At 37.0% G+C, this 25473-nt stretch overlaps 5 protein-coding genes, 1 long non-coding RNA gene and 1 pseudogene across 9 annotated transcripts; 4 read left to right on the top strand and 3 right to left on the bottom strand.

Annotated features, from left to right (window-relative positions):
* Positions 1 to 1139: 1139 nt before the first annotated feature.
* On the bottom strand, positions 1140 to 4959 carry LOC141826546 (alpha,alpha-trehalose-phosphate synthase [UDP-forming] 6-like). 2 transcript variants are annotated; one of them, XM_074713798.1, is made up of 4 exons: positions 4842 to 4959; positions 2637 to 4764; positions 2281 to 2554; positions 1140 to 1658 (listed from the first exon to the last, which is right to left on the bottom strand). In XM_074713798.1, the coding sequence occupies exons 2-4, from the start codon at positions 4637 to 4639 to the stop codon at positions 1344 to 1346; spliced, it is 2592 nt and encodes an 863-aa protein (XP_074569899.1). In that variant the 5' UTR covers positions 4640 to 4764; positions 4842 to 4959; the 3' UTR covers positions 1140 to 1343. The 2 variants fall into 2 exon arrangements, with proteins under 2 accessions (XP_074569899.1, XP_074569900.1); XM_074713799.1 differs by having other exon boundaries at positions 2637 to 4749.
* A 2833-nt stretch (positions 4960 to 7792) lies between these two features.
* On the top strand, positions 7793 to 11929 carry LOC141826382 (uncharacterized). Of its 2 annotated transcripts, none has more exons than XM_074713623.1 (7): positions 7793 to 8287; positions 8407 to 8462; positions 8543 to 8588; positions 9555 to 9638; positions 10008 to 10127; positions 10894 to 10973; positions 11771 to 11929. In XM_074713623.1, exons 1-7 carry the CDS (start codon positions 7817 to 7819, stop codon positions 11871 to 11873), a joined length of 960 nt encoding a protein of 319 aa, XP_074569724.1. In that variant the 5' UTR covers positions 7793 to 7816; the 3' UTR covers positions 11874 to 11929. The 2 variants fall into 2 exon arrangements, with proteins under 2 accessions (XP_074569724.1, XP_074569723.1); XM_074713622.1 differs by having other exon boundaries at positions 9555 to 9644.
* LOC141826383 (large ribosomal subunit protein uL15y-like) lies at positions 10057 to 12649 on the bottom strand. The gene is made up of 2 exons (XM_074713624.1): positions 12220 to 12649; positions 10057 to 10144 (listed from the first exon to the last, which is right to left on the bottom strand). Exon 1 carries the CDS (start codon positions 12567 to 12569, stop codon positions 12228 to 12230), a length of 342 nt encoding a protein of 113 aa, XP_074569725.1. The 5' UTR covers positions 12570 to 12649; the 3' UTR covers positions 10057 to 10144; positions 12220 to 12227.
* A 1261-nt stretch (positions 12650 to 13910) lies between these two features.
* LOC141827075 (co-chaperone protein p23-1-like) lies at positions 13911 to 14643 on the top strand (annotated as a pseudogene).
* Positions 14644 to 15298: 655 nt separating this feature from the next.
* On the bottom strand, positions 15299 to 17375 carry LOC141826381 (putative serine/threonine-protein kinase PBL18). 2 transcript variants are annotated; one of them, XM_074713620.1, is made up of 6 exons: positions 17259 to 17375; positions 16719 to 17077; positions 16495 to 16630; positions 16259 to 16395; positions 16051 to 16174; positions 15299 to 15974 (listed from the first exon to the last, which is right to left on the bottom strand). In XM_074713620.1, exons 1-6 carry the CDS (start codon positions 17344 to 17346, stop codon positions 15529 to 15531), a joined length of 1290 nt encoding a protein of 429 aa, XP_074569721.1. In that variant the 5' UTR covers positions 17347 to 17375; the 3' UTR covers positions 15299 to 15528. The 2 variants fall into 2 exon arrangements, with proteins under 2 accessions (XP_074569721.1, XP_074569722.1); XM_074713621.1 differs by having other exon boundaries at positions 17274 to 17372.
* LOC141826384 (uncharacterized) lies at positions 17036 to 17774 on the top strand. Its single transcript, XR_012601637.1, has 3 exons — positions 17036 to 17106; positions 17216 to 17625; positions 17698 to 17774. It is a non-coding gene; the product is annotated as an uncharacterized LOC141826384 (long non-coding RNA).
* Positions 17775 to 23804: 6030 nt separating this feature from the next.
* On the top strand, positions 23805 to 24769 carry LOC141825902 (NAC domain-containing protein 100-like). Its single transcript, XM_074713169.1, has 4 exons — positions 23805 to 23857; positions 23962 to 24115; positions 24198 to 24454; positions 24534 to 24769. Exons 2-4 carry the CDS (start codon positions 23965 to 23967, stop codon positions 24702 to 24704), a joined length of 579 nt encoding a protein of 192 aa, XP_074569270.1. The 5' UTR covers positions 23805 to 23857; positions 23962 to 23964; the 3' UTR covers positions 24705 to 24769.
* The last annotated feature ends 704 nt before the right edge of the window (positions 24770 to 25473 follow it).

Raw genomic sequence — 25473 nt, 5'->3', positions numbered from 1 at the left:
CTAGGTTGAGTATAGGGGTGCAAATGAATCAAATCAAATTAAATAATATAAAAATATTAATATTTGAGTTTGAGTTTGAAAAATATGTATATTTGAGTTTGGTTCAAAAAAAATAAAATTTGAATTTTAATTCGAATTGTTTAAATTTTGATTCAGTAAAATTGAATTATCATTTGAAATGATTTAAATTCAAATTCAGTTTAAGTTATTTAAATTTTAATTTGAATATATATAAATTAAAATTATGTAAATTCTAATTCGATACATGAGTTATTCATTAATAATCGAATAAAATATTATAGATTTAAATTTAATTTTAAAAAATTATTGAACACATTTGAGTTCAATTCGAATTTCATAATTTTAAATATGGATCTAATATTTAGTTTGAGTCGGTTCGAAAGGTGGGAGGGTCAAGTTGAGACTTTTTTTTAATCTTAAATATTCAAAATGCTTATGATACAATTAACTTGCCAGGAAAAGGAAATAAATATGTGGAAGAGAAAATAAATCTCATCCGGAGGAACTTTATTAACTCAAAAGCTTCTTATATATTCGATCATCCTGGTAAAAACTTCATTTATCTCAATAGAAATTCTAACTGTCTTATTTTAAAAACTAAATAATATTATAAAAATTCTCCTGCTATTTGTTTAAAAGAAATGTCACATTATAAAAATTTGGCAACCTAATTAATTTTGAACTTTTAATCATATTTTAAATATGATTTGAAATCTTGACAATTGATTTAAATTGATTGCATTATTCTTTCTGATCGAGGAGAACTCACGAGCTGTCAAAACAATGATTTCAATAACTTTATCCAATTATGTCTTCCCATTATTTTTTTCCTTGGATAAATCCTTTTTTTATCTTAGTGTGAAATAGTAAATTTTTTTTAATGTTGTAGCAACTATTTTATAGTTGTTACAAGTTTTAGTAGTAACCACCCTGTAGTTGTTACATCAACATTAAAAATAAAGATATTTTCAAAGTAAAGGTGAAAGAAACACAGGACCAAGATTCATATTTCACTGTTTGCACCTGGAAAATCTTTATCATGAAGCAGGAATCAATCAATGGATGGTGAGTCACAAGTCACCTTGATGGAAATTCAGTTTCAAACAAGAAATCAAAACTTGAATAGGCAATCCAGCAACAACATGGCCATATATTTCATCTTTGTCTCTGAAATGGAGCTCAAGCAGCAACCTAAATATTACACAACAAAAGATTAACTGAAGATCTTCCTTAAACTGCTATGAAATACCTACTAAAAAGAACAATACTGATCTTAATAAGTTTGTCTCCTGTAGAACAAAAAAATGTTGCCCCAAATTTGTTCAAGTACCAAGCTGGCCATTTTGCTGGGTTCTCAGTGCTTGCTCGGAGACGGTAGCCAGTCCTTGCATCAGCCTAACAATCTCGGCTGTGTCGTCTAAGTAATACTTTGCCTTGCTTGGCTTCTGACCCACAGTGCAGGCAAACACTTCAGTTGTGGGGGTGAGGGAAGAAGTGCTTGGTATGGAAGTTGTGATCACCTCAAACATGTCTTCATCAGACCTGTCGTCTCCAATGCACAAAACAAACTCTGGTGTTAAGCCCCTCTCTTGCATTGTGGAAAGAAGGCGCCGAGCCACCAGGCCCTTACTCACACCCTGAAAGAATTATCGACAATTTTGTTGTTACTTGTATGCCTGTTTGCTCAAGACCATGATTATTGAGTTGTGAAATAAAAAATAGATAAACTGAATCCTCCCTGAATGGTTAAGCTTCTAGAGTTATGGTAACAGTATCATAATCAACTCTTGAGACTGAAACCACCCATTTCTTCCTATTTCTTTTACTATTTTCCTAGTTCTGAAATTGTTTTTTTTTGTGCTCTCTTAATCCAATATTAACATACGCATACAATTACAGACAAAAACTTCATAATAGCTCAAATTTGGAGATTATGATAATTGAAACATATATTTTAAACTAAACAAGCATCTTACCTGTGGTTTGACCTCCAACAAGCACATATTTTAATCTAATCCAACATTAATATATGCATACAATTACAGACAGAAACTTCATAATAGCTCAAATTTGGAGATTATGATAACTGAAACATATATTTTAAACTAAACAAGCATCTTACCTGTGGTTTGACCTCCAACAAGCATATATTTTAATCTAATCCAACATTAATATATGCATACAATTACAGACAGGAATTTCATAATTTGGAGATTATGATAACTGAAACATATATTTTAAACTAAACAAGCATCTTACCTGTGGTTTGACCTCCACTATATGCTGACCACTCTTCACTGATACAGGCTCATTGGCTAGCACACTCTCCAGATGATCAAGAAGTTCCTTAGCTTGACAAGATCCAAAGTCAGGATCCGCATCCTCGTATGACCAAACAAGCATGGTTTCCTTGTCATCTATCATGGAACCATCTGTGGTTTCCATGTACAAACTCATCACAGGATCGGCTATCTGTTTCCAGCTAAAATCTGCCACTGGAACACAAGTTTCCCACTCTGCATCCCTCTTCAACCTGGAGGCAAACTAATGTCATTGCCAAGCTAATCTCACTTTGGCAAAAAATGGAAGAATTCATTGGAAGGAGTACCACAAACCTGAAGAAATAGCCATGCTCTGCAGCAACACCCAAGTTCTCACAAGGAGCAAACCAACGGCCTAAAGTGGCACGGCTTCTTGCACTCACAAGGAACACCACATTGTTCTTGTCAGAGCACAGACTGTTCAAAATCTCAATCGATTTCGCACTGGGTCTCTTGTCGATCGATGCCTGTGGCATCAATGTGCCGTCATAGTCCAAAAGGATGGCTCTTGTTCTTGTTCTCTTGTAGGCTGAGACGATGTGCTCCATTGCAAGCTTTCTGAAGTTTGTATCGAGAGCAACCACCCTGAATCCCAATCCGAAGCCAATTCCCCAGTTCCTCCTCCTGGAATGATCTCTGCACGTCCTCTGCAGATCCTGCAAGAAGCTGTTTGCCCAGTAGCCTACATCGTGCGAGCTCACGTATTTGTAGTGCTTCTCATGCCGGAATTGCTTCTCTTGCTCTTTCATCTCCAAAGCATTGACCATGGCGTCGGCCACAGCTTCAGTGTTCCATGGATTGACACGGATAGCTCCGCTCAGGGATGGAGAGCAACCGATGAACTCGGAGATTACTAACATGCTCTTCTTCTGTGCCGGTGAGGCCAAACCCATGAGATTGTCTAATTGCTGGTTGCCCTGTCTGGAAATGATGTATTCGTAAGGTATAAGGTTCATGCCGTCTCTAACGGCCGTGACCAGGCAGCACTCCGCCACGACGTAGTAAGCTATGCGATGGGAGAACGGAAGCGGTTCGTCGATGAGGATGATGGGCTCGTAGCCCGGCGGCTCGCCGTAGGCCTCGTTGATGCGCTTCATGGTCGCGAAGCTCTCGGCTTGAACTTCCTTCACGCCCTTGCCTCGCCCCCTTGCTGGATTTGCTATCTGGACCAAGACTATCTTTCCCCGCCACTCTTGGTGCTGCTTGAGCAGCTCCTCCATGGCCAGCAGCTTCAAGCTGATGCCTTTAAAGATATCCATATCGTCGACGCCGAGGACCATGACCCGTCCCTTGTCTAAGAACTGCTCCACAAGCTCCTGGACCTTCTTCTCAGTCTCCGGAAGGCTGAGCACGGACTTGAGCTGGTCCAGGTGGATGCCGACGGGGAGGATCTTTATGCTGACGGTGCGGCCGTAGTACTCGAGCCCAATGTAGCCACGTTTGGACTCGTAGGAGAGACCAAGCATGCGGCCGCAGCAGGAGAGGAAATGGCGAGCGTAGTCGAAGGTATGGAAGCCGATGAGATCGGAGTTGAGGAGCGAGCGGAGGAGCTCTTCGCGGACGGGGAGCGTCTTATATATTTCAGAGGAGGGAAAGGGGCTGTGGAGGAAAAATCCAAGCTTGACGCGGTTGAAGCGTTTGCGGAGGAAGGTGGGAAGGACCATAAGGTGGTAGTCGTGCACCCAGACGAAGTCGTCGTCGGGGTTGATAACTTCGAGGATCTTGTCGGCGAAGATCTTGTTGGCGGAGACGTAGGCCTGCCACAAGGAGCGGTCGAATCGGCCGCCAAGGTCAGGGGAGAGGGGCAGCATGTAATGGAAGAGGGGCCACAGCTGTTGCTTGCAGAAGCCGTGGTAGTATCGGGCAAGGAGGTCCGGCGGCAGGAACGTCGGCACGCACTTGAAGGTCTCAAGGAGGACCTGGCTGACCTCCTCTTGGTCGGCGGCAGGGATCTCATCCCGGAGGCAGCCGACATACACGAACTCCATGTCGGCGCCGTGGTCACCGATGGCATCCTTGAGCTGGAGGAGGAGGGAGTCCTTGTCCCAGGAGAACTCCCATCCGCGCCCGTCGGTGCGGCGGCTGGCGCTGATGGGGAGCTGGTTGGCGACGACGATGGTGCGGTCTCTGGGGGAAGAGGGGACCGAGGAGCAGCCGTCGGAGTCTGAGTCCGAGTCGAAGTCGGAGATGATGCCCGCGACGGTCATCACTCGAGGGATCCGCCGCCGGATCTGGCTGATCGGGGCCGGCTCCCCTGAGGCAAGCTCGAGGAGGTTCGAGTACGATCTCGACGCCATTTTTTCCAGCAATTTGAGCTCAAAGCGATCCTTCCGCCTCCGCAAACCCTCGATCGACGCAAGCAGCAAGCGCCATCAAACTCCCAGCCACCACATCAGAGCTCCCAAATCTGCAGGATCAAAAACTACAAAGACGAGGCATTTCTCGACAAAACTGCACTCAATTCGCCAAAGAAATCTCCGAAAAAGCGCAGCGTCCAACCCGAAATGGCGATCAAAAGCGCAGAATCTCCAAAACCATTCGATCTCGAGCTCCAAACAAGAGAACAAACAGAGAAAAACAAACCGAAATTGAAGGAAAATAATTGTTGAACTGCCTCTGTCTCTCCTCGGAAATGCAACCCGATTTTATACTGACGCGAGAGCGCAGCAGCAGACAGCAAAGGCGTCCGGAACACTGTTAAAAGCGACTCGAATTTCTCACTCACCACGTACGACGCCGGGCCCCACCGGGTGGCATCCAGTCGCACTCGGGGTAAGTATCTCTGCATCCGACCACAGTTTAAGACGTGGCGAAATAATTGAGAAATTAAATGACTCATATACCCCTCTCCTTGTTTTTTCCAAATATTAAATATCGGCAGGCCAGTTAATTTTTTTTAAAAACACCTTTTATTTTTTTCCGATATTTTATTAAATCGTACAAACTTTTTAAATATTATCGTACTTAACTTTCATAATTTCGTAATATTTTATGTATCACATTTCCATTATATTTTTTATTTTTTCTCATTTAAAATATTATTTTATCTATTTAAAAATTTATTAATCTAGATTTATACGTGAATTCGATAATATAAATGATAATGTAAATTGGAAAAAAAAAAATTTTTAAATAGGTTAAAAAATTTTAAACGTGAAAAAAATGAAAGGTATTTTTTAAATTATAAAAATTATGATCAGTGATTATTTTAAATTAAAATTAATGTAATCATAAAATAATTCTTAATGTATCCATGATTTTATATTTTAATTTGATAATATAAATTAAGAATGATAAATTTTTTAATGAATTAAAAAAAATGAGAGGTATTTTTAAAATTATAAAAGTGTAACAATCCTTAATGTATTCATGATTTTAAATTTGAATTTTATAATGTAAATTGAGAATCATGAATTTTTAAACGTAGAAAGAAAAAATTTAAGGACAAAATGAGGGTATTTTTAGAATTATGAAAGTTGCGGTATGCGAAAGAAATAACTTAAAATGCGATTTTATTTTATTTTTATTCTATAAAAGATACCTATATTTAAAAAATAGGCAGAATCTTTTTTTTTAAACATATCTAACTACCCACTTTTTATATTTATTAAAATAATACTCCCTTTATAATTTTATAACTGAAAACCCCTTTGTACATTCCTTTGGAGCATTTTTAACCAATAATAAAAAATTATATTGTTTTAGAATAACTTTAATTAAGATGCATCACAATCACAAAGGAATGTTTCAATCTTAACATATGTATAATTAGTAGTGTTATTTTAATTTTCTATCAAAAATATTAATAAATATTTTATTTTAATTGTTAAAAAACTATATTTATTTAAATGATCTAATTTTAATTAAAAACTATTATATATTAAAATAATTTAGTTAAAATTGCTTCAATTTTAAAATAGATAATTTAAGATTTTTTATATATAAATGATATATCTTTTGATATGTTTTATATTGAATTTAATAAAAATAGAAGTTCTTTTTAAATTTTTACCCTAACAAATTTGAGAGGAAATTTTATTTTATCCATTTTGATACGAAATTACCCTTTATCATTTAATAAATATTCAAAAATTTTAAATTTTATTTAGTTTTAAATTATTTCTTCCTTGTTAGAGCCGATAGTCTATCACATCGTTGTTTTATCATCAAATAAAAAACATTATAATGCCATTTTAAGAATTTTAAATCTCTTACTTAGTGAAATAAAGTTGGATAAAAATTACAAGCTCGTCTCTTTTTTTTTTAAATAAAATTAAAAAGATGGATCGTCGTATATTTTATACTAAATAGCTACTTTATAATTACTCTAATATAAAATTTAATTATTTTATTTTAATCAAAATACTCATTCAAATCTATTTAAACTTCATCAAAACCTACAATGCAAGTATAACATTAATATAATATTATTAATAAAACATTAAATATTTTTGAAGAATAAATTTTAATCATCATCTCTTATATGTTGAAGTTAGTGTTTACATATTTGTATCAAATCTATTGCTTTCACAGTATCGATCTTTTTTATAATGATATTGATAATTCATTCAAAATTCTTAATATATATTTCATTATAGATTGAATACAAAATCAAATAGAAATATTGATTTTAATAAATTAAATATCTTAATTTTTTTTAATCATTTATTATTATTAATATAGATTATTTTAGAGGTGGACGATTTAGACCCCACAGATATGACATCCTCACTAATGATTCAGACTCCTCGGACATTTAAAAAATATCCAACATGAAATTTAAACTCTTGTTACATGTGAATCATCCTTGCGTCTTATCACCGCATTGTGCTCCAAAATCATGAGCTTAATTATCATCAATTTCCATCTTTTATTTCCCTAATCATTGTGTCATTATCCACCAAAATATTTGGGTGAATTTTTCAATGAAATCTACATAAACAATCCCTTCCCCACTCAATTCTTTATCTTTTTTTTTATGAAAGACATAAAAACACAATAATTATAAACTCTAATATATTGTTGATATATACCAAACATATTATTTGGGGAAGATTAATATAATGCATGGGGTTAATGATAAATTAAGAAACTATAATCATCACACGCATGTTTTTTATTTACTTATTTACGTGGCAAATTAGTTGACAAATCTATTTTCATTAAAAAAGTAACTAAATTTAAGACAACATAATTCGGTTAATTATGATCATTATTATTAACTTGACGTCTAACTCAAATTTAATATAAAATAATAATAAATTGATAGAAAATTTAAAAAATACGTTTTATATAAAATTAAATAAAAAAACGGCTCTTTTAATTTTATAAAAAATTTAAAAATTATATTTAAAGACTGAGAATTCATATGTATTTAAATATCTATTTTTTTGAACCGTCCTTGAATTCTCGGGCCGTCTCTCTCTCTCTCTCTCTCTCTCTCTTCTTCCCCCAAATCTGCAAATCTGCCCGCCATGGCCTCCCCGACCTCCTCCGCCGCCACCGCCGCTGCCTCCGCGGCGCCGCCCGCCCCCGATCCACCGTCCTCCTCCTCCCATCCCCTGCCTCAACCGCGTCCCTACGCCTCCCCGACCCTCCGCCCTCCTCCACTCTTCTCTCCCCAGCCCCTCCTCGGCAAACCCCTGAACCCTCCCCCTCCCCCTCCCCCTCCCACCCAGAGCTTCCTATACCAACACCGCGCTGCCTTCCCCAGGCTCCCCTCCGTTCGCCCCTCGCAGGCAGCGGCCGCCGTCATGGCGTTTGCTGCCGCTCCTCAAGCGAGGCCCTTCGTGTACGGCCCCGCCGATCCGATGGTCACACAGATGCAACTGCCCGTCCACCATTTGAGGCCGCCTACGGCACCGTTGTCTCCGTTGATGGTCCCCCGGACTGTCGTCGCTCCCACCGGCCCTACTAAGACCGTTCGGTCAGGGGCTCATCCAAAGGTTCATTTTTATTATAATTTCATACTTTCGTTTGTTGTTTTATCTCAATCAGAACATGCTACACTAGATTGAACTCTGATCTTTACCACACCAGTCATGCTCTTAAACTTACTCCCCAGGTTACGCCACATCCTTCAGTGTCTTCAGCATCAGACGACAAGAATTTTAGGAAGAGGTAAATGACTATTTGCATGATTTAGTTTAACTTCCCCATGCTTTTCTTTTTCCTAACACCGATCAGAACGAGCTGTGCAGGGAAAGGAACAGGGAAGATGATACTGTGGTGATTAATGATCGTAAAGTAAGCATTGGCATTGGACACGTTTTTTTTAAAAAATTTGTTTGCTATGTTGTAGAAGAGGAATTTAGACACAATTTCATATTTATCTTTGTGGCTATGTTTCTATATCAAACTCTGTTGGATTCCTTTTTAATTTTTTGTATTAGTGTTACTATATTAGAATTGTGGCGTGCCATTGGTAACTTCTTAAGAAACAGACCTGGTATCGACTCTAGTCGGATAACTATTTGCATAGGAGTAAATAGTCAGTTGGGTTGAGTGAATATGTAAACCTAATGTCATCATATGTTGAAGGATATGCTGTGTCAAATAGAAATAAAAAACTATTAAGTACCTTAGGCATATGGATTAAGCCTTTTAAGTGAAATCATCATGTTTCCCATGTTTTAAGTGCATAAAAATACAATTTGTATGCTATAAGTTATAACATGTTCTTCCATGGGAAGAGTTATAGCAAATATCTAGGTTTGAAAGGTGATAAAAACCTTAGTCAATAGAATAAGTTTGGTGGAACATGAATGATGAATGTTACAATTATAGTGTTGCACTTTGCACAACGTATTTCCTTATGGGTTTCACATTTCTATTTTAGTTTTTATTCCAGTTTCATAATAAAATCAGTCATTATATATTTGATGATTAATTAAGTAATACTCAAAACTTTTGCAAAATGTTGGACATTTATAGCTAAGTATTTCTTGCTCTTGGATGTTTGATGCATGGCCAATAGGTTATTGGATATAAGATTAACAATTACAATGGAGGTTGTGTTGACCTGGCGCTTCCATGGAAGTTATATTATTAATATTTTTTAGAACTTTGCTTTTTTGATCAATTATGCTAGATGTGATGTATATTAAATTCATAATTGGCAGTAGTTGATTTGATGAAATGTATTATAGTGAATTGGGCTATGCAGTAATTCTAGACCTCATCACTGATGATGGCTAATTTTGTCTCTTTAAGGTCAAATTACTGGATGGTTGCTCATCCTCCCTTTATTCTCTTTGCCGATCATGGGTGCAGAATGGTCAGCCTCTTGAAATTCAGGTTTGGGTAATCTCCTGTATTAACAAAAACTTTATCCTATCATTTTTCTGTTTGTGCATTTGCCATTTGGAGCTTCTATGCTTGAAATTATAAAAATTATCCTGATAAGTAGTTTATAACTTGATGGCCATTTTATCATTTTTTGTCGAGTTTTCGTCTTAATACCCATTGGCCATACTCTCCAAAAGGATCTCTCTTGTGTAGTTTGTGAATTTGTTTATTTTTGATCTCATGTAAAAGACTGACAGCTTTAGAAAAAATCAAAATTCTATTATAACGAGTGAATAGGTTGGTTGTTAGAATCCATCAAGGTGCATTGGATTGATACAGTTTGCCAAGCATTTGCAACTTCTCTCTCTTTGTTTACAGACAAACTTTGGAGATGCTGAGAAGCTTCTTCCAAGGCCTTTGCCTGCCTCTATGGTTGATTCTGAAGTGAATTCGCAACATGAAAATGATACTGAAGCTGACGATGCCAAGGAGGACGAGGTATATTTCTCCAGTTACTAAAAAACTTGAAAATGTTATCCTTTGATTCAAAGTATTCAACAGATAGGAAACAACACAACAGAAAAATGGTACATCAGACATTAGAATGACATGGATCTAGGGGTTTACCAAAAGAAATTTAATAAGATGAAATATTATACCATAGCAGTTTGATGTAACTTTTATTGGTAAGAAAATGAGAGGAAATATGTAAAGGTATGAACATGTTAAAAACAACAAGATTGCATAATGCATCAAAGTTGAATGCGTGAGGTATAAAAGAAATTAAATAAAATTTTATTTATCATATAAAGTTCAATTGAATCACATTCAACAACCTCCATTTGAGCAATGATTTACCATTTGTTCTTTGCTAGACAGATCATTGTGAATATGCTGACAAATTGTTTCAATTTGTTTGTCATCCTATCTTATTATGCCTGTACAGTGTATCTCAATGAACTTTGGTTAACTACAATCTTTATTTGTTTTAAATCAGAGGACCATTTACAATGCCATACAAGCTATGTTAAGTACCAGGATTGTCGACTTGCACTCTTAACTAAAATCTAAAACAGTAAAAATGAAGACCAATTTCAAGTACTAATACTAATTTCTAATTCGTTTGTTCTTTTTTTTTCTAGGTGCTTTTATTGCTCACCATCATTTGCTTAATAACTTGATGGTTTTCTATGCTGATGACCAGAATGATAGAATTGTAGTATGAAAAAGCAAACTTTTACTGACATGTAAATTAAATTTGCAGCTTAGTGGCTCTATCGAGGAGTTACCTATGGAAGATTTGCTACAGAGACATGTAAAACATGCCAAAAGTGTCCGGGCACGGTATGTTCATGATATATATATATTATATTTTTGGGCAAAAATTAAAAAGACTTCTTACATTCAACGAATTATCAAATGAGCATTTCTTTTTTAAACATAATTAAATGGATATCTCATCATATATTTTTTCTTAAGAATATCATTACTTTCAACTTTATTATAACAATTACTAATAGTTACTACACCTTATAGTAATTATAGGATAGTTGTTACAACTTATAAGTAACTACTCAATAGTGGCTATAACATGATAAAATATAATATTTTATTCTAATCAAAATGACTATATATCTTAAAATATTTTTTATCAACTTGATTAAAATTATTTTAATTTGGTTAATATCATTTTAAATTTTTTATAATAACTATTAAATAGCTTTTACAATGCTCTATTAGTTGTATAGGTACTAAGGTAGTTGGTAATAATTGTAGCAATTATCTAGATAGTTGTTATAATAGCTATCAAATAGTTGTTGCAAAAAATTTACAATGATTTTAATCATGTTAAAATGAATTTAATAAAGTTTAAATAATTTTGATTAAATTGATAAAAAAAATATTTTGATATAAATAATATTCTATGTATAATAATTTTGATGAAACATTTTATAACAGGTAATATAAAAATTCTGTCAAAATTGTAGCCAGTTTCACCCAAATCAGCTTTTAATATAAATTAATTGTTTCCTATTTATTGATCGATTTATTTTTTTTCTTGAAGAAACACATATTTTGTTTCTCTAGAAAATAAATATTGCAAAAAACTTTTACTAAGGAATGTTCTTAATCTTAAGCAGAATGCGGAAAGAGCGACTTCGGAGGATTCAACGATGCAAACAGAGACTCGCCCTGCTTCTTCCTCCACCAAGTGAGCTTGGTAAAACTGAGACTACTCCGTGAAAACAGTGCATTTCTCAAAATCCAGAGAGCTATTTCATGGCGAAGAAATGTGCCAATGTATGTTTATTGAGCCTTGAAATTGTTCATGTGCTAGATAGAGTTCAAAACTTGTGCTTTTACTTATTGATTTTGTTCAAACTTGAGTCTCTTTTCAAAGATTGGTCTTCAGTGGAAGAAGAGTGTAGATTTGTAATGCAATGGAAGGTGTTTTGAATTACTGGAAGTTTTCATTACGTAGAATGATCGTCCAAAGATGAGCGAGAAAATTGCACGAACATACTTTTGGGATCGGGCAAAATGGAAATCCAAGAGCGAAGTAAATCGCAACTCGAGAAATGGAACTGACCGACAGGATCAAGCAGTGAGCACGACGGCGCCGCCAGCAGCCTTGATCTTCTTCTCGGCGATCTTCGAGATGAGCTTGGCCGTGACCGCGATGGGGCATTCCGGCGGCAACTTCCCTTTGCCGAGGACCTTGAAGTAGCCAAATTGAGTGACGTCCATGAGTGGGGCATTGGCGCCGCGGCCATCCTTGGAGGCGGCGTCCTTGACGTCGTCGGGGACGAGCGACCAGAGGCGATCGACGTTGACGATGGGGCAGTGGTACTTGTTGCGGAGGAGGTGGAAGTGGCGCATGCCGACCTTGCCGAAGTACCCCGGGCGGTCCTTGTCGAAGAGGATGCGGTGATGGCGCATGCCTCCGGCGTTTCCGCGACCACCGGGGTGCTTTCGGTGCTTCCCGACGCTGCCATGGCCGGCGCTGACGTGGCCCCTCTTCTTCCGATTTTTCTTGAGTGGTTGGGGGGTTGGGGTGGGGGGGGGGGGGGGGGGGGGGGGGGGGGGGGGGGGGGGGGTCGTCATTGCGGCGGAGCCCGGTGGCTCGCCTCCTTCTCCGCTAGGGTTAGGGTTTTCATATAGCGGATCAGAGGGCGGGAAAACCGTCCAAGCCGAGCATTATATAGAGGTAGGGATTGACTACTGAGTTAATGGAAGGCTGAGATTTTCTGATGAAGCAGGTAATAGTTCTCGAAGCTTCTACACTGCTCTCCGCTCTCTGCTCTCTGCTCTCGTGCTAGATTTCGCCTTCTACTCCGCCAAAACTCCCTCCCTTTTCTCGCGGCCACCGTCCATCCCTCCTTGCGAGGACGAGGTAAGTCATCTCTCCGGATTCACGCTGTAGTCACTATAAATTACCACTCGTCTGACTTTTTTTGTACATCTTCTTCATTTCATCCTGTGCTAGTGTTCAGTTTGTTTGTATAACCGTTGAGGAATTTTTCATCAACAGTCGCTTGTTTGTTAGATTGCTCAGTACGATCCTTGCTCCATTTTTGCTTACGTTGATTTCCGTTTTCGAGTTAGGGCTTTTGGTTTTTTTAATCGATGACACGCTTTGAAGAATTGGCTAATTTGTGCGATGTTCGATTCTTTCTTGAGTTTAATGATTACAGTTATTCGCCAGTATGCTAATACTTCTTTACGTAGTGTGATTTCTAGAGTTGGTAGATTTTTTGGGGATCACAGAGCTTGTCGTATTGACGACGGTGTCACTACATGTTACAATTGTTAATGTAGACTTTTCTTTAACGATTTGTCTAATTTCCTTGCTAGACTTTTGGAAGAAAAAAATCTGACTTTTTGGCAGAAAAGTTTCAAGAAACTTCAATTCTATATAACAAATTACAATTTAATTGTCATGAGCTCAGTGCTTGTTTGTTGTTTACGGTGGTTATTTATGTCATCTGGTTTAGGATAAGACTTTGGTAGCAAATTGCAATTTCCTGGTGTGATGTGCAGCTTGCTAGACCAGCATTTGACTTTTTCCCCTCCAATAACTGAAATTACGTAGTGGATTTATCTACATCTGTCAGTGAAAAAAAACTCATATTTGTCTGTGGAACTCATTATACCTGAATTTCTACACTCTACCTTGCTGCATCTGGTGTTGAAAAGCAATCAGAGTCATAATTATGATTCTGAACTAGCATTTCTATTCTTGAAGATCTGATGTGGTGTTTGTTACAGTGGAACTGCCTGATGCAAAGGACGTTAAGCTCACATTGGAGCCAGAGGGCCATTTCTACTTCTGCAACTGCTGAGGCAGGGAACACTCTGTAGGAGCTCGATTTTGAGTTGTTTGCTAAGGTTGATTTAGATGTAAGTATTAGGAATAGTTATTTAACTGGTACATGTAAAGGCTACAGGAGAGCAAGGCTACTGTCGGTTTGAGGACCACATGCTATCGCATCAAGAAAACTGAGAAGAAATGGTGGAGCCGGTTGTTAAAGCAGCAAGGGAAGCCTCCTGTTTATTTGAAAGTTGATTGGGATAAGTGGATTGATGAAGATGGTGAGAGAGAAAATAAACGTAATTACTCTTCTTTGAAATTCTATTCCTAGTTATAGATTTGTTTGTGTTTCTGTTATTGGAATTCCATTCCATGATTTGTTAATAATTGCTTGTGCAGTTGGGGGTATGAAACTTGACGGCATGGATTTCTCGGTATGCAATCTTGACTTGTTATCAAGGGAAAATGTTGATCAATATTTTTTTTTGTAGAATATCATCTCTATTTAAATGTGCAGAAGTCGAATATGGGCTGCACGGATGATGAACTTGATTATGATGAAGTTAATGAGTTGACTGATATTGTTGATAAGGATGAAGGTTAGTCTTGTGATAAGAGATGAGAGAAAATCTCATTCCATTAGGTATCCACTTTAATCCACAAAATCAGATTATTTTGGTTTGGCTTTGATTCACAGACTGAAATTGGATATGGATATCTAGTTCACAAAACCAATTAACTCAACATATCCCAACAATAATTTTGTATGTTATATTTTACTCAAAATTTAATTGCATACTTAGTAAGTCACCTATTAGCCATCTTTAATGAAAGTGTACTATTAAAAAATGAAGGATTCTAAGATATTATATTTATATTTTATTTGTTTAGATTTGTGATTATAATGCATTGTTAGAATTTTCTTTTTGATAGGATCAACACAATTAAGAGAGAAAAAAGAGGTTTGAATATGTGGATCAATGACTTTGACTTGACATGTATATCATAAATTTTATCCTTTTTTTGCGTTTTATTATGATTTAGTTTGACTTCTAATGAATATATTGGATTTAATTTATTGCAATATTGAATTGTATTGAATTGAATCAAACTGTCGTCGTTCCTACAAATTCCCATTCTATGCAAGATCATTAGCATTATGACAGTTGAATCGCAATGAAATCTTATGATATGAATGGTGGATTGTATATTTTTGAACACTTGTGTATAGAAACCTTGAAATGTTCTTTTAGCTTGTGATTTGATAGAAAGCTTGATCCCTGCAACTCTTTTGCACATGAAATAGATGTAAACTATATGTGGCTTACATATGATAAGATTTTGATTAAATGAGTCATTTGATGGGTTAAAATAGAGTTTTTTTTTTGTTGAAAAATGAGTTGTACATATAAGATTTCTTGAAACAAACTTTGTTCATAAACGTGTGCTGAACTCTTTAAGAGTCCCAAAAAGTAAATAATCCTGTATCTTACTGAATCTGAATATGTAATTGCAGTAAAGGTCTTGTTTTAGACATATCTTGTTTCGCTTGATTTCCAGTGCAGGTACTGATTTCTTGCCGCAGGATCATCTAGAGGCTGAATAGCGGTTGGAAATGGCATTCCCAGTTTGTCGAAGAGGCGAACGATGGCACCTCAGTGGTGATTTGGGTATGCTACTTGAAGCTTTCCCCATATCACCGTGAGGCCGTGGTTGCATGACTGCAAACTTAGGATCTTGCAATTGCTCCAGAGTTGCCAAGACTTCGGACATTGGTGGTCGTAGCTTGGCCCTATCGGCAGTGCACCTCGAAGCAAGCAGCGCAAAAGCATCAGCTGCTTTCTTCGGATATTTACCTTCCAGTTTTGGGTCGATGATTCTGTGCAGTTTTAGCGTGTTCAACCAAGGTCTCAAAGAGCTCACCAGATTCTGATCTGAGACTGCTTTTGTTCTGTCCAGGGCTTGTCGTCCTGATAGAAGCTCCAACAGTACGACTCCGAAGCTATAGACATCGGCTTTCGCAGACAGTTTACCTGCAGATTTGGTATGCATTATTTCAACCTGTTTAATTATCTAATCGATAAGGTCCAGTTGATCAGTATAGTAGACCTGTTGCAAGATACTCTGGAGCTGCATATCCTTGAGTTCCCATGATCCGAGTGGAGACGTGAGTTAAATCCCCGGTTGGACCAGCTTTTGCGAGACCGAAGTCTGAAAGCTTAGGATTGAAATCCTACATCACATGAACACAATATAAGCTGGAAAATCTACAACCCAATTTATCGAATGCATCTTCCGGCAGATTCTTCGCAAATACCTGATCGAGGAGAATGTTAGATGCCTTAACATCTCGGTATATTACTTGAGACTCTGGATTGTGCAGAAATGAGAGCCCCCTTGCCGCACCGACTGCAACTTTGATTCTTGTAGCCCAATCTAGTGGCTGAGCACTTCCTAGAAAGCAAATCAAACCAGAGGTAAGCAACGCAGAATGAATCGAGCTGACAAGTGACAAGGAAAAGGAAGACTCATAATTCAGTTTAGAAAATGCACTTTTGAATAGGTGGTTCTCCAAGCTGCCTTTCGCCATGTATTCATAGACTAGAAGTCTATTCTCGCCCTCGGAGCAGTAGCCGATCAGCTTGACCAAATTTGGATGCTGAAGCTGACCAAGATAGTTAACTTCTGTCTGCGATTACTAGTCGTCATAAGTATTCAATGAACTAGCCTTAACAAAGTCAATGATGCAGTTAGTAATTGGAATTCATAGCACAAACCAGCCATTCCTTGTGGCCCTGAAAACTCTCAAGTTTAAGCTTCTTGATGGCAATCATCATTCCATGGCCGGGCCTCGTGGCAGTGAGAGTTTGTTCATCTATCCAACCTTTGTAAACACAACCAAATCCACCTTCACCGATGAGACTATCCGGTCGGAAGTTTCTTGTAGCGCTCTGCAGCTCATTCAAAGTGAAGGCCTTTGAGCTCGAGGCAAGTAAGATTTCATCCTCGGTCCTCTGCGAGTAAGTTTTTTCACCATACGAAGGCATGGTAAAAGTTGAGGCAGTGGAACAAGTTGTCAAAGATGAAGAAGGAACTGAAGATGAGCTTGTTCTACTGGCAACAACTTTGGAAGGTTCTGTCATGTAGATACAGAATTCATGTAAGGTAAGAATCAAAAACTATTATTAAACATGATTAATAGTGATTAATATGGGTCTATTTGCATGATGGAAAAAGGTTGAAATTCTTATGCAAAATTTGTCTACTCTAACAGGAACTTCGATAAACAAAATCCTCACTGAGGGAATTGAACAAACCGTTGGAAGGCGTACGCGAAGAAGAGCCGCGGCTGCGCAAGGAGCCGGCATTCTCGGCCGTCGACGCACGGACAAAGCAGTTCCCCATCACCCACCGCCAGCGACGACGAAGAAGCTCACGTCGGCGGCGGAAAATCAGACCTCCTCTCCCCCCTATTTAAAGCCCCCTCCTCCTATCCTCCAGGAAGAGAAGAAGAGGAACGCGAGAGGGGAGACCCAGGCGACGAACAGAGTCGCCGCTAAACGACGGTCTCATGACCGCAATCCAAGCAAAAAACGAGGACGGACCTTAAAAACGAAATGGTGTCCCGTTCGACGGTCAATTCCAAGAAAGAAAGAGAGAGCAGAAACAAATTCTGTTACCGTAGTAAGAAGAAGTTGACTTTTCTGTTCAATTGGCGGATTGGAACAGAGTTGACTTCCCGCATGACCTGTGCAGGGCCAAAAAGGTGCCATTTGTCGCCGGAGGAGTCGCCGTGCGCCATCTGGCGAATTTTGTATGCTCTTGAGGCGGAAGAAGAGAGCAGCGGAGGTGCAGAGAATCTGCATGCAAATCCACAGACGCAAACCAAGCAATCAATGGCCTCGCCGAGACTTTTCAGCGGGGATATGAATCAATCGTGATAACGATAGAAAAAATATTTGTGGCGATTCCGTTTCAAACAAGGAGCTGGCGTCATCAGTGAGCTGGCGTCGATCTGTGCGGCGGTTGACGATTTCAACTGGAGATGGGAAGAGAAGTGCTGCGTGGCGAGGGTCGACCTTGCTGAAGCAGCTTGACTGTTGACCATCGTGAAGCTGCAGTGAAGTCAACGACGATGCACTCTGGTAAGAGTTGTTATAGTATTTACTTTATAATTATTACAATATGAAATTTTGATTATTTTATTTTAATCAAAATTTATTTAATTTAGTTAAAATCATTGAAACTTCATCAAACTCATATTAAGTTATTTAAAATTATTTTAAAATAGTTGTAATAGCTACTTAGAAAGTGGTTACACATTATTTAAGTTAGTAAAATAATTGATAGGTTTAAACCTGTTGATAATCACAAACCAATCAAACTAATGAATCTACCATCTATCCTTAGGGTTGGAATAATTCATTTGACTTAATCCTTCTCTTCATTTGACTTGTTCATAATTCCTTATGATAAACGTTGAAGGGCATTTTAACAAATAGTTTCACACGTGAGAAAACAAGAAGGCCAGCTGTAATTTAACATTCCATCACAGCTAATGTGGACAAAAATTTTAAAAAATAAAAAATTAGATAAATCAATAATTTCATAATTAGTGGTTCATTCATTAAGTCTTGACGCGTGGGCTTAATGTCAAACTATGTCCAACTAGAATGATTTGAATATAATTATTCAATTTTAACTTAGATTTTCTTTTAAGTTTAGTTGAGTTTGATTTTTTTAAAAATATTATTCAATTCTTAATTTAGATTTTATTGTGTTAATTAAAATTTTACATTTTATTTTTTATTAGTTAATAAATTTAAAAATAAAACATAATTAATAAGTTTATTTATGAATATTATTCCTGACCAATTTATATATTTATTTGTGAACATTAATAAATTAATTATATATATTTAAATTTATTTATTTGATTTAATGAGTTATTTAAAATTTTTTTAGGCTTGCATATCAATTGTGATTAAGCAAAAAGGTCACGTTATTTTTGGATTTGACAAGTTGCTCTGAAGCTGAAGTTGGTGGGAGTGGGAGGAAGATATAGTTGTTGTGATGTCACCATAAAACAAAACTAGGTCACACACACACATATGAATGTTAGCACTATCCGTGAGCATCAAGTGGAAAAAAAATATTTTTTTATTTTCACTTCCTTTAAATTAAACACTAAATTCTGAACCCTATAGCCTAAAGCCTAAACCCTAAGAAAAAAAATATATATTTTTTTACACTTGGTGCTCACAGATGATATCCAGCATATCAAAATCACACACACATATATATGTTTTGTTAGCTTGCACATCCATCTGTGAGCACCTAGTGTTATTTATTTATTTTTTTAATTTTCACTTTCTTTCATCTAAATCCTAAATCTTAAATCTTAAAAAAAATAACACTAGATGCTTACGGGGTTCTATGGATGGGTGTGCAGGGTAACATCTATTATATATATATTAATAAAATAAAAATATAAATTCTTTTTATCACATTAATAAATTTGATAAAAAAAAGTTATTAATGGAGGCTTTAAGCTCCGGAACTAAAATAATTTGACAATTCATTTTTTTAAAATCTAAGTATTCGAGATTTTTTCATCCCATTAGAGGAGGAAAATATCTTACAGTACATCATAGTTGAGATTCAAACCATGAGTACTGCTTGGGTAGTTTGTTGAACTCTTTATCACTATATCATGTCCGGGAGGATAATAATAATAATTTGACATTCATAAAAGCATGAGAAATATATCTACGACGATTTAACTGAATACTAAGTGTTCATAGGCATCAAACACTACACTTTTGTTTAATAAACAATAATCTTTATACCAATCAATTATAGATTCCCGAGTTAATTGAATTAGTAAGAGATCACTAATAAAGTGATGAATAACGAGGAGCTGCAAGTAAAGAAACGACATAAGCAGGGACATATCCAGGAATTAGAGATGGACTGGGCTAATCTCAAGTTGGCTGAGTCCGTCATAGAAGAGGTCCGAGTTCACTTCATGCGAGCATGTTACCATCTTGTCTTTTTCTATATATCACCGAATTTAAAATTTTTATCGAATGGTTTTTTTCATTATTTATAAAATTATTAAATTAATTTATCGGTGATGATATTTAATTTGTAGACGTTAGAAATGTGGGGGTCATGGTTGAAGGCTTGGCCAGTGATGCAGTGTTAGAGAGCATGCTGCTAATGGTGAGGTAGAGGTAGTCGATCCACGAGTACGGTGCGAAGCCATGCTCGAGTGTCTTGCATAGGACATCGATCCACAGTTGCTCGCCTTTGGTGTCGACATAACTTGTAAGCAAGGGCGGAGCCATGGATTAATGTATCCGAGCTTTAGCCCGAGGCCCCACTCGGATGTCATTTTTGTTAGTACCGATGGAATCAAAATATCTTCACAATAGTATGATATTGTCCACTTTGGGCCTAAGCCTTCATGGCTTTGTTCTTGGGCTCTCCTCAAAAGGCCTCATACCAATGGAGATATCTTTCATCCTTTTAAACTCATGATTTTTTCCATGTGTTTTAGATGTGGGACTATGCTTGCACTCTTGCAACCCAACAATCCCCCCCTCAAACAAAGGAGCTTTTTGCCTCTCGGTCCACCCGACCTACTAGGACTTCTCACCTAGCCACAACTAGGACTTTTTGCCCCTCGGTCCACCCGACCTATTAGGACTTCTCACCTAGCCGCAACTAGGACTTTTTGCCTCTCGGTCCACCCGACCTACTAGGACTTCTCACCTGGTGTCTGGTCCTCTTGATTCAGACACGGGAGCACCACTTTCTTTGTTTTTTTAAGGTTCAACCCACATGGTTAGATCTGGATCATGGCTCTTCCGGCGGTTACTCCGGTGAAGAGCGGTCTCGCTCTGATATCACTTGTTAGTACCGATGGAATCAAAATATCTCCACAATGGTATGATATTGTCCACTTTGGGCCTAAGCCCTCATGGCTTTGTTCTTGGGCTCTCCCCAAAAGGCCTCATACTAATGAAGATATCTTTCATCCTTTTAAACCCATGATTTTTTCCATGTGTTTTAGATGTGGGACTATGTTTGCACCCTTGCAACCCAACAATTTTAAGTTGTCAACTACTTACTTTATCATCTTTAAATTCTCAAGTCAAATTCCGCTATCAATCTAGTATCAACCCCGGGGCCTTTTTAGCCCGGGTAGAATATAATTTTTGACTCTACCATTGCTTGGAAGGGTATGTTGGCATGGAGGACACATCTATATGACCATTGCAACTACGTCTAAGGGCGCCCATGTTGACGACTACGCATGTGGGGGTGAGGGCCTGACCAAGGAAGGAGTGGGCGTGGCCACAAGTGGAGGCTTGCATGTGAGATGTGGGAGCAAAACTGTGTACGTGGAAGAGAATAAAAATAAAAGAGAGGAGAGAATAGATTTTCTCAAAATTTTTTAAACTAATTTTAAATTGATTAAACCGATTTAACCAATTAAATTTGGTTTAGCTATACCTTAACTAAATCAAGTTCAAGTTAATCTCGATTTAGACCAACATACTCTTTATCTCCGCGCTTACTCGATGGATTTTGTTTGACTCCAACCTGATTTTATTTCAGTACCTTCACTTTGTGTCTGATTCATTGGCCTATAGTCCAAGATAGCTCATACGTGCATCTATCCCTGGACATAAGCATCTATAAGTATAATACCGTCAAAGTTTATATGAAAAATCATTGAAGAAATTATAAGATGAGAATGATTTAATAGACTTCTACGCTACAAAAATGAAGAATCTGAAGGGGACTTGAGGGGATTGTTGACAATTGAATCCTATGCAATAGATATTCAGTTAGTATTCACGTATTCACGTCTTTCTAGATCATGCGTAAGCACGAGCTAATACCCTCGTATAATTTTGTGTATTTATATGCAATATATAAAAAGTAGTAACATCTTGAATTCTAAATCCTAAACTATTTTCATGTAGAGCTAAACCAAGCATGTAGAAGGTAAAAAAAGAAATTGAGTCCTTTTAAATCATAAGTTATAAAAAAAATAGATTAAAAAAATTTACAAAACAGACACACCATGATATATTGAATTATTTAAAAAAATGAATACTTATGTGGCCTATAAAAATTTATTAACTATAATAGTTACAATTCCATATGCAGAGAGAAGTTTTCCAGGTTAAAATTTATCTCCGATCAACTATGTCACTTGAAAGATTGATTATATTTATTCTTTGAGAAAAAAATAATCAAACAATTTAATTATGAAAATTTAATTAATATTTAAGTGATTATTTAAAATATTTTTATTAGGTTATAGTTTAAATATTATATATTATTAACATCTCATTAATAATAATAAAAAATGCTCACATTTTATTGTTTAATGGGGTCTATTTTTTTTATTAATCTGATCTGCCTAATTGCCATGATGTTTCTTTCTTGCTAAGAAATGATATCTGAAATGAAATTTATCCCATTTGGTTCTATTTGCTTGGATTATCCTTTTCTATTCTCTTTGCAGCATTCTTTTTATTGAAAAAAAATAAAATAGAAATCAGTTCATTGATGTCTAGATCAAGATTTAAAATGTTGAGCTGTGCTAAAATTTTGATCTTTGATTGGAACAATACTATTTTGGTATTGTGCCGTCGATGTTTCGATGTATAGTGTCGATAATGGATTGAAATTAGCCCCCGGGACATAGCTGAGTTGGTTACGACGAAGCAGACATGCAGAAAAAGGCAAGGGTTCGAATCTCGATGAAGCCGAGCAATACCCTCCTCTGTCGTGGCCAACTGCAGCTTCTCAATTTACCTCCTCACAGATGGTCGTGGGGCCAACCGTGTGGGGCCGCTAGGATGGCGGATTCCACCTTTGCAGAAGATAATGTATTGAAATTAAAGAAGAAAGGAGATGAAGTAGATAAAAGAGACATTATCTATATTAAGCATGATTTTAAATCTTATAATTATACTGAGCGAAACGGTTGAAACATATCATTTTGATAAACTATCGAAATTTGATACTACTCAACTAGGCAATGTCTCATTCCTCCAATTTATCACTAGCACCATACATCAAAGCGTTGACACGATAATATAACAATATCTTTTTAGTCAAAGACCAAAGCTATGACACAACTCAAGATTTTGATTTTTTTTTTAATTCAGCTATCCAGCTATTTGAACCGACTAATCCTATAGGTGACCGACCCAATCTCACGGAAGTTTCCCATCAGTCACCGAGGGTAAATCGGGAAGTGTGAACGGTGGGTCGTTCCGTAACCAGCATTCCAAGGTTATCTTCCCACGAGAGGAAATTAATCCGCAATGTGCTATAGCTAGAAATCGACCCATGAATACTTGGTTAACTATGGAAGTGCTTTGCCATTGCATCGTAGCCCCGGGTGCCACAACTCAAGATTTTGAACTCTTGTGTCAAGTGGTATCGAATTTTGATGATTTACTAAAATGATACGTTTCCACTGTTTCATCGGTAAGGTGTGAGATTTCAAACCATATATAAGTGCACATTATTTTAATTCTTGTAATTATGCTCGGCGAAACAGTTGAAATTTATCATTTTGATAAATTATCTAAATTTGATACTACTCAGCATAGACAATGTCTCATTCCTCCAATTTATCATTAGTACCATACATCAAAGTGTCGGTACGATAGTAGAACAGTATCTTTCAGTCAAAGACCGAAATTATGATACGACTCAAGATTTTGAACCTTTGTGCTAAATGGTATCGAGTTATGATGATTTACTAAAATTGAGATTTCAAACCATATTCCTCTATACCTCATCATCACTACTACTACTACTACTAAGACCAACTTCTCTCATCTTCCAAATTCCATCTTCATTCTTCACAGAATCACACCAGGTCACAATCTTTCTTCCTCGATTCTCTTTTATTTTTATTTTTTGTTATTAAGTTTGTGTTCCATCATGTTCTTGTTCCCAAATCTCACTTAATTCTTTCTGCAGAAGATGAACTTGCCACCTGGTTTCAGGTTCCATCCAACTGATGAAGAACTCATCACTCACTACCTCACTCCCAAGCTTTCTGACTCCAGGTTCTCTGCAACAACCGTGATCACTGAGCTCGACATGGACAAGATCGAGCCATGGAATCTGCCATGCAAGTCCTCACTCTCCTCGACCACTCTTCTCCACTTTAAAATTTTTAATTATCCTTTTGATGATTTATTTTGATCCTGCAGCGATCACAAAATTGGGAGAGGAGTGGTATTTCTTCTGCATGAAGAACAGGAAGAACCCTACAGGACTGAGGACCAACAGGGTCACTGATTCAGGCTACTGGAAAGCAACAGGAAAAAACAAGGAAATCCACAGAAGAAGGGACTTGATCGGATCGAAGAAAACCCTAGTTTTCTACAAAGGCAGGGCACCAAAAGGAGAGAAGACAAACTGGATCATGCATGAGTACAGAGCCGGGCCAAACCCTACAGCCATTAATGTGCTTTCATTCTTCAGTATTCATTAATGATGCTACTAATTATCTTCTCTCTTCTACTAATCTGACATGTTCTTGCCAGAATAATGTCTGGGTGATCTGCAGAGTGTTCTGTAAGAACTCTGGTGGAGATCACAGCCATGGCTCGACCTGCTTCTCCAGTTCTCATGTAGCTGAAAACAGTTTTGAGGTAGAGTTCTTCCAAGACTCGTTAGCTGATCAAGTGTGGAATTATTGTTATAATAATGTTTGATTATAGATTGGTGTTGTAGAGATTGAGATGATAAGTGTGATTTTGATGGTTTGTTATATGATTTTGTTGAGATTGAAGTTAGGCCACCTAAAAATTCTCTAACCTTTGAAAAGTTTACTGAATTGATGAACAGACTGAAAAATATCATTTTCAGTGATACTGTTTTTGCGTTTGTTGAAAAGATTATGATCGTAAGATTCAATGAGCATAAATCAGATTTGATGGTAAAGTCTGACCTACTTGGAGAACAAAGCTTTTAGTTTGAGACAGAAACAAATCTCCTTATTTTTTTCGATTTGGTTTCTGATTGCAAATGCAGTGTTGGTTTTGCATCTAGATTCTGTGTACAAGTGTGTATAACTGAACAGAAGGATCATCATCTGTTTTGGTTTTGGTATGAATTAATCGAACCAAACCGAACTTTTGAATTAAATGAACATCATTGGTCATCGATGGAATTAAAATTCTGAATTAATCGAATTGAACTTTCGAATTCGGTTGGTTCGATCGGTTAATTTAATTTAATTTATGTGTTGCTCATACCTACAACTCTGATCTAAAACTTTGAATCGTTGAGCACATACCCTCTATGCAACTAGATCCTAGCAAATTAACTAGATCCAACTCATTACATAGCTGATTCTACAAATATAGAGAGAGGTAAATTCAGATATACAAATAGAAAATGTATGATGGGATGAATAATAGATCATGAGTTCTTGTAAAATTTGACTCTTGATTGTTATACCAAAAATATCATACATCTATC

Source organism: Curcuma longa, chromosome 4 (assembly GCF_044706935.1).
Source record: "Curcuma longa cultivar G26 ecotype Majalengka, Jawa Barat chromosome 4, ITB_CL_G26_1.1, whole genome shotgun sequence".
Lineage (NCBI taxonomy): Eukaryota > Viridiplantae > Streptophyta > Magnoliopsida > Zingiberales > Zingiberaceae > Curcuma > Curcuma longa.
Note: the sequence above shows the minus strand (reverse complement) of the source record. Positions and strands in the feature narration are given on the sequence as shown.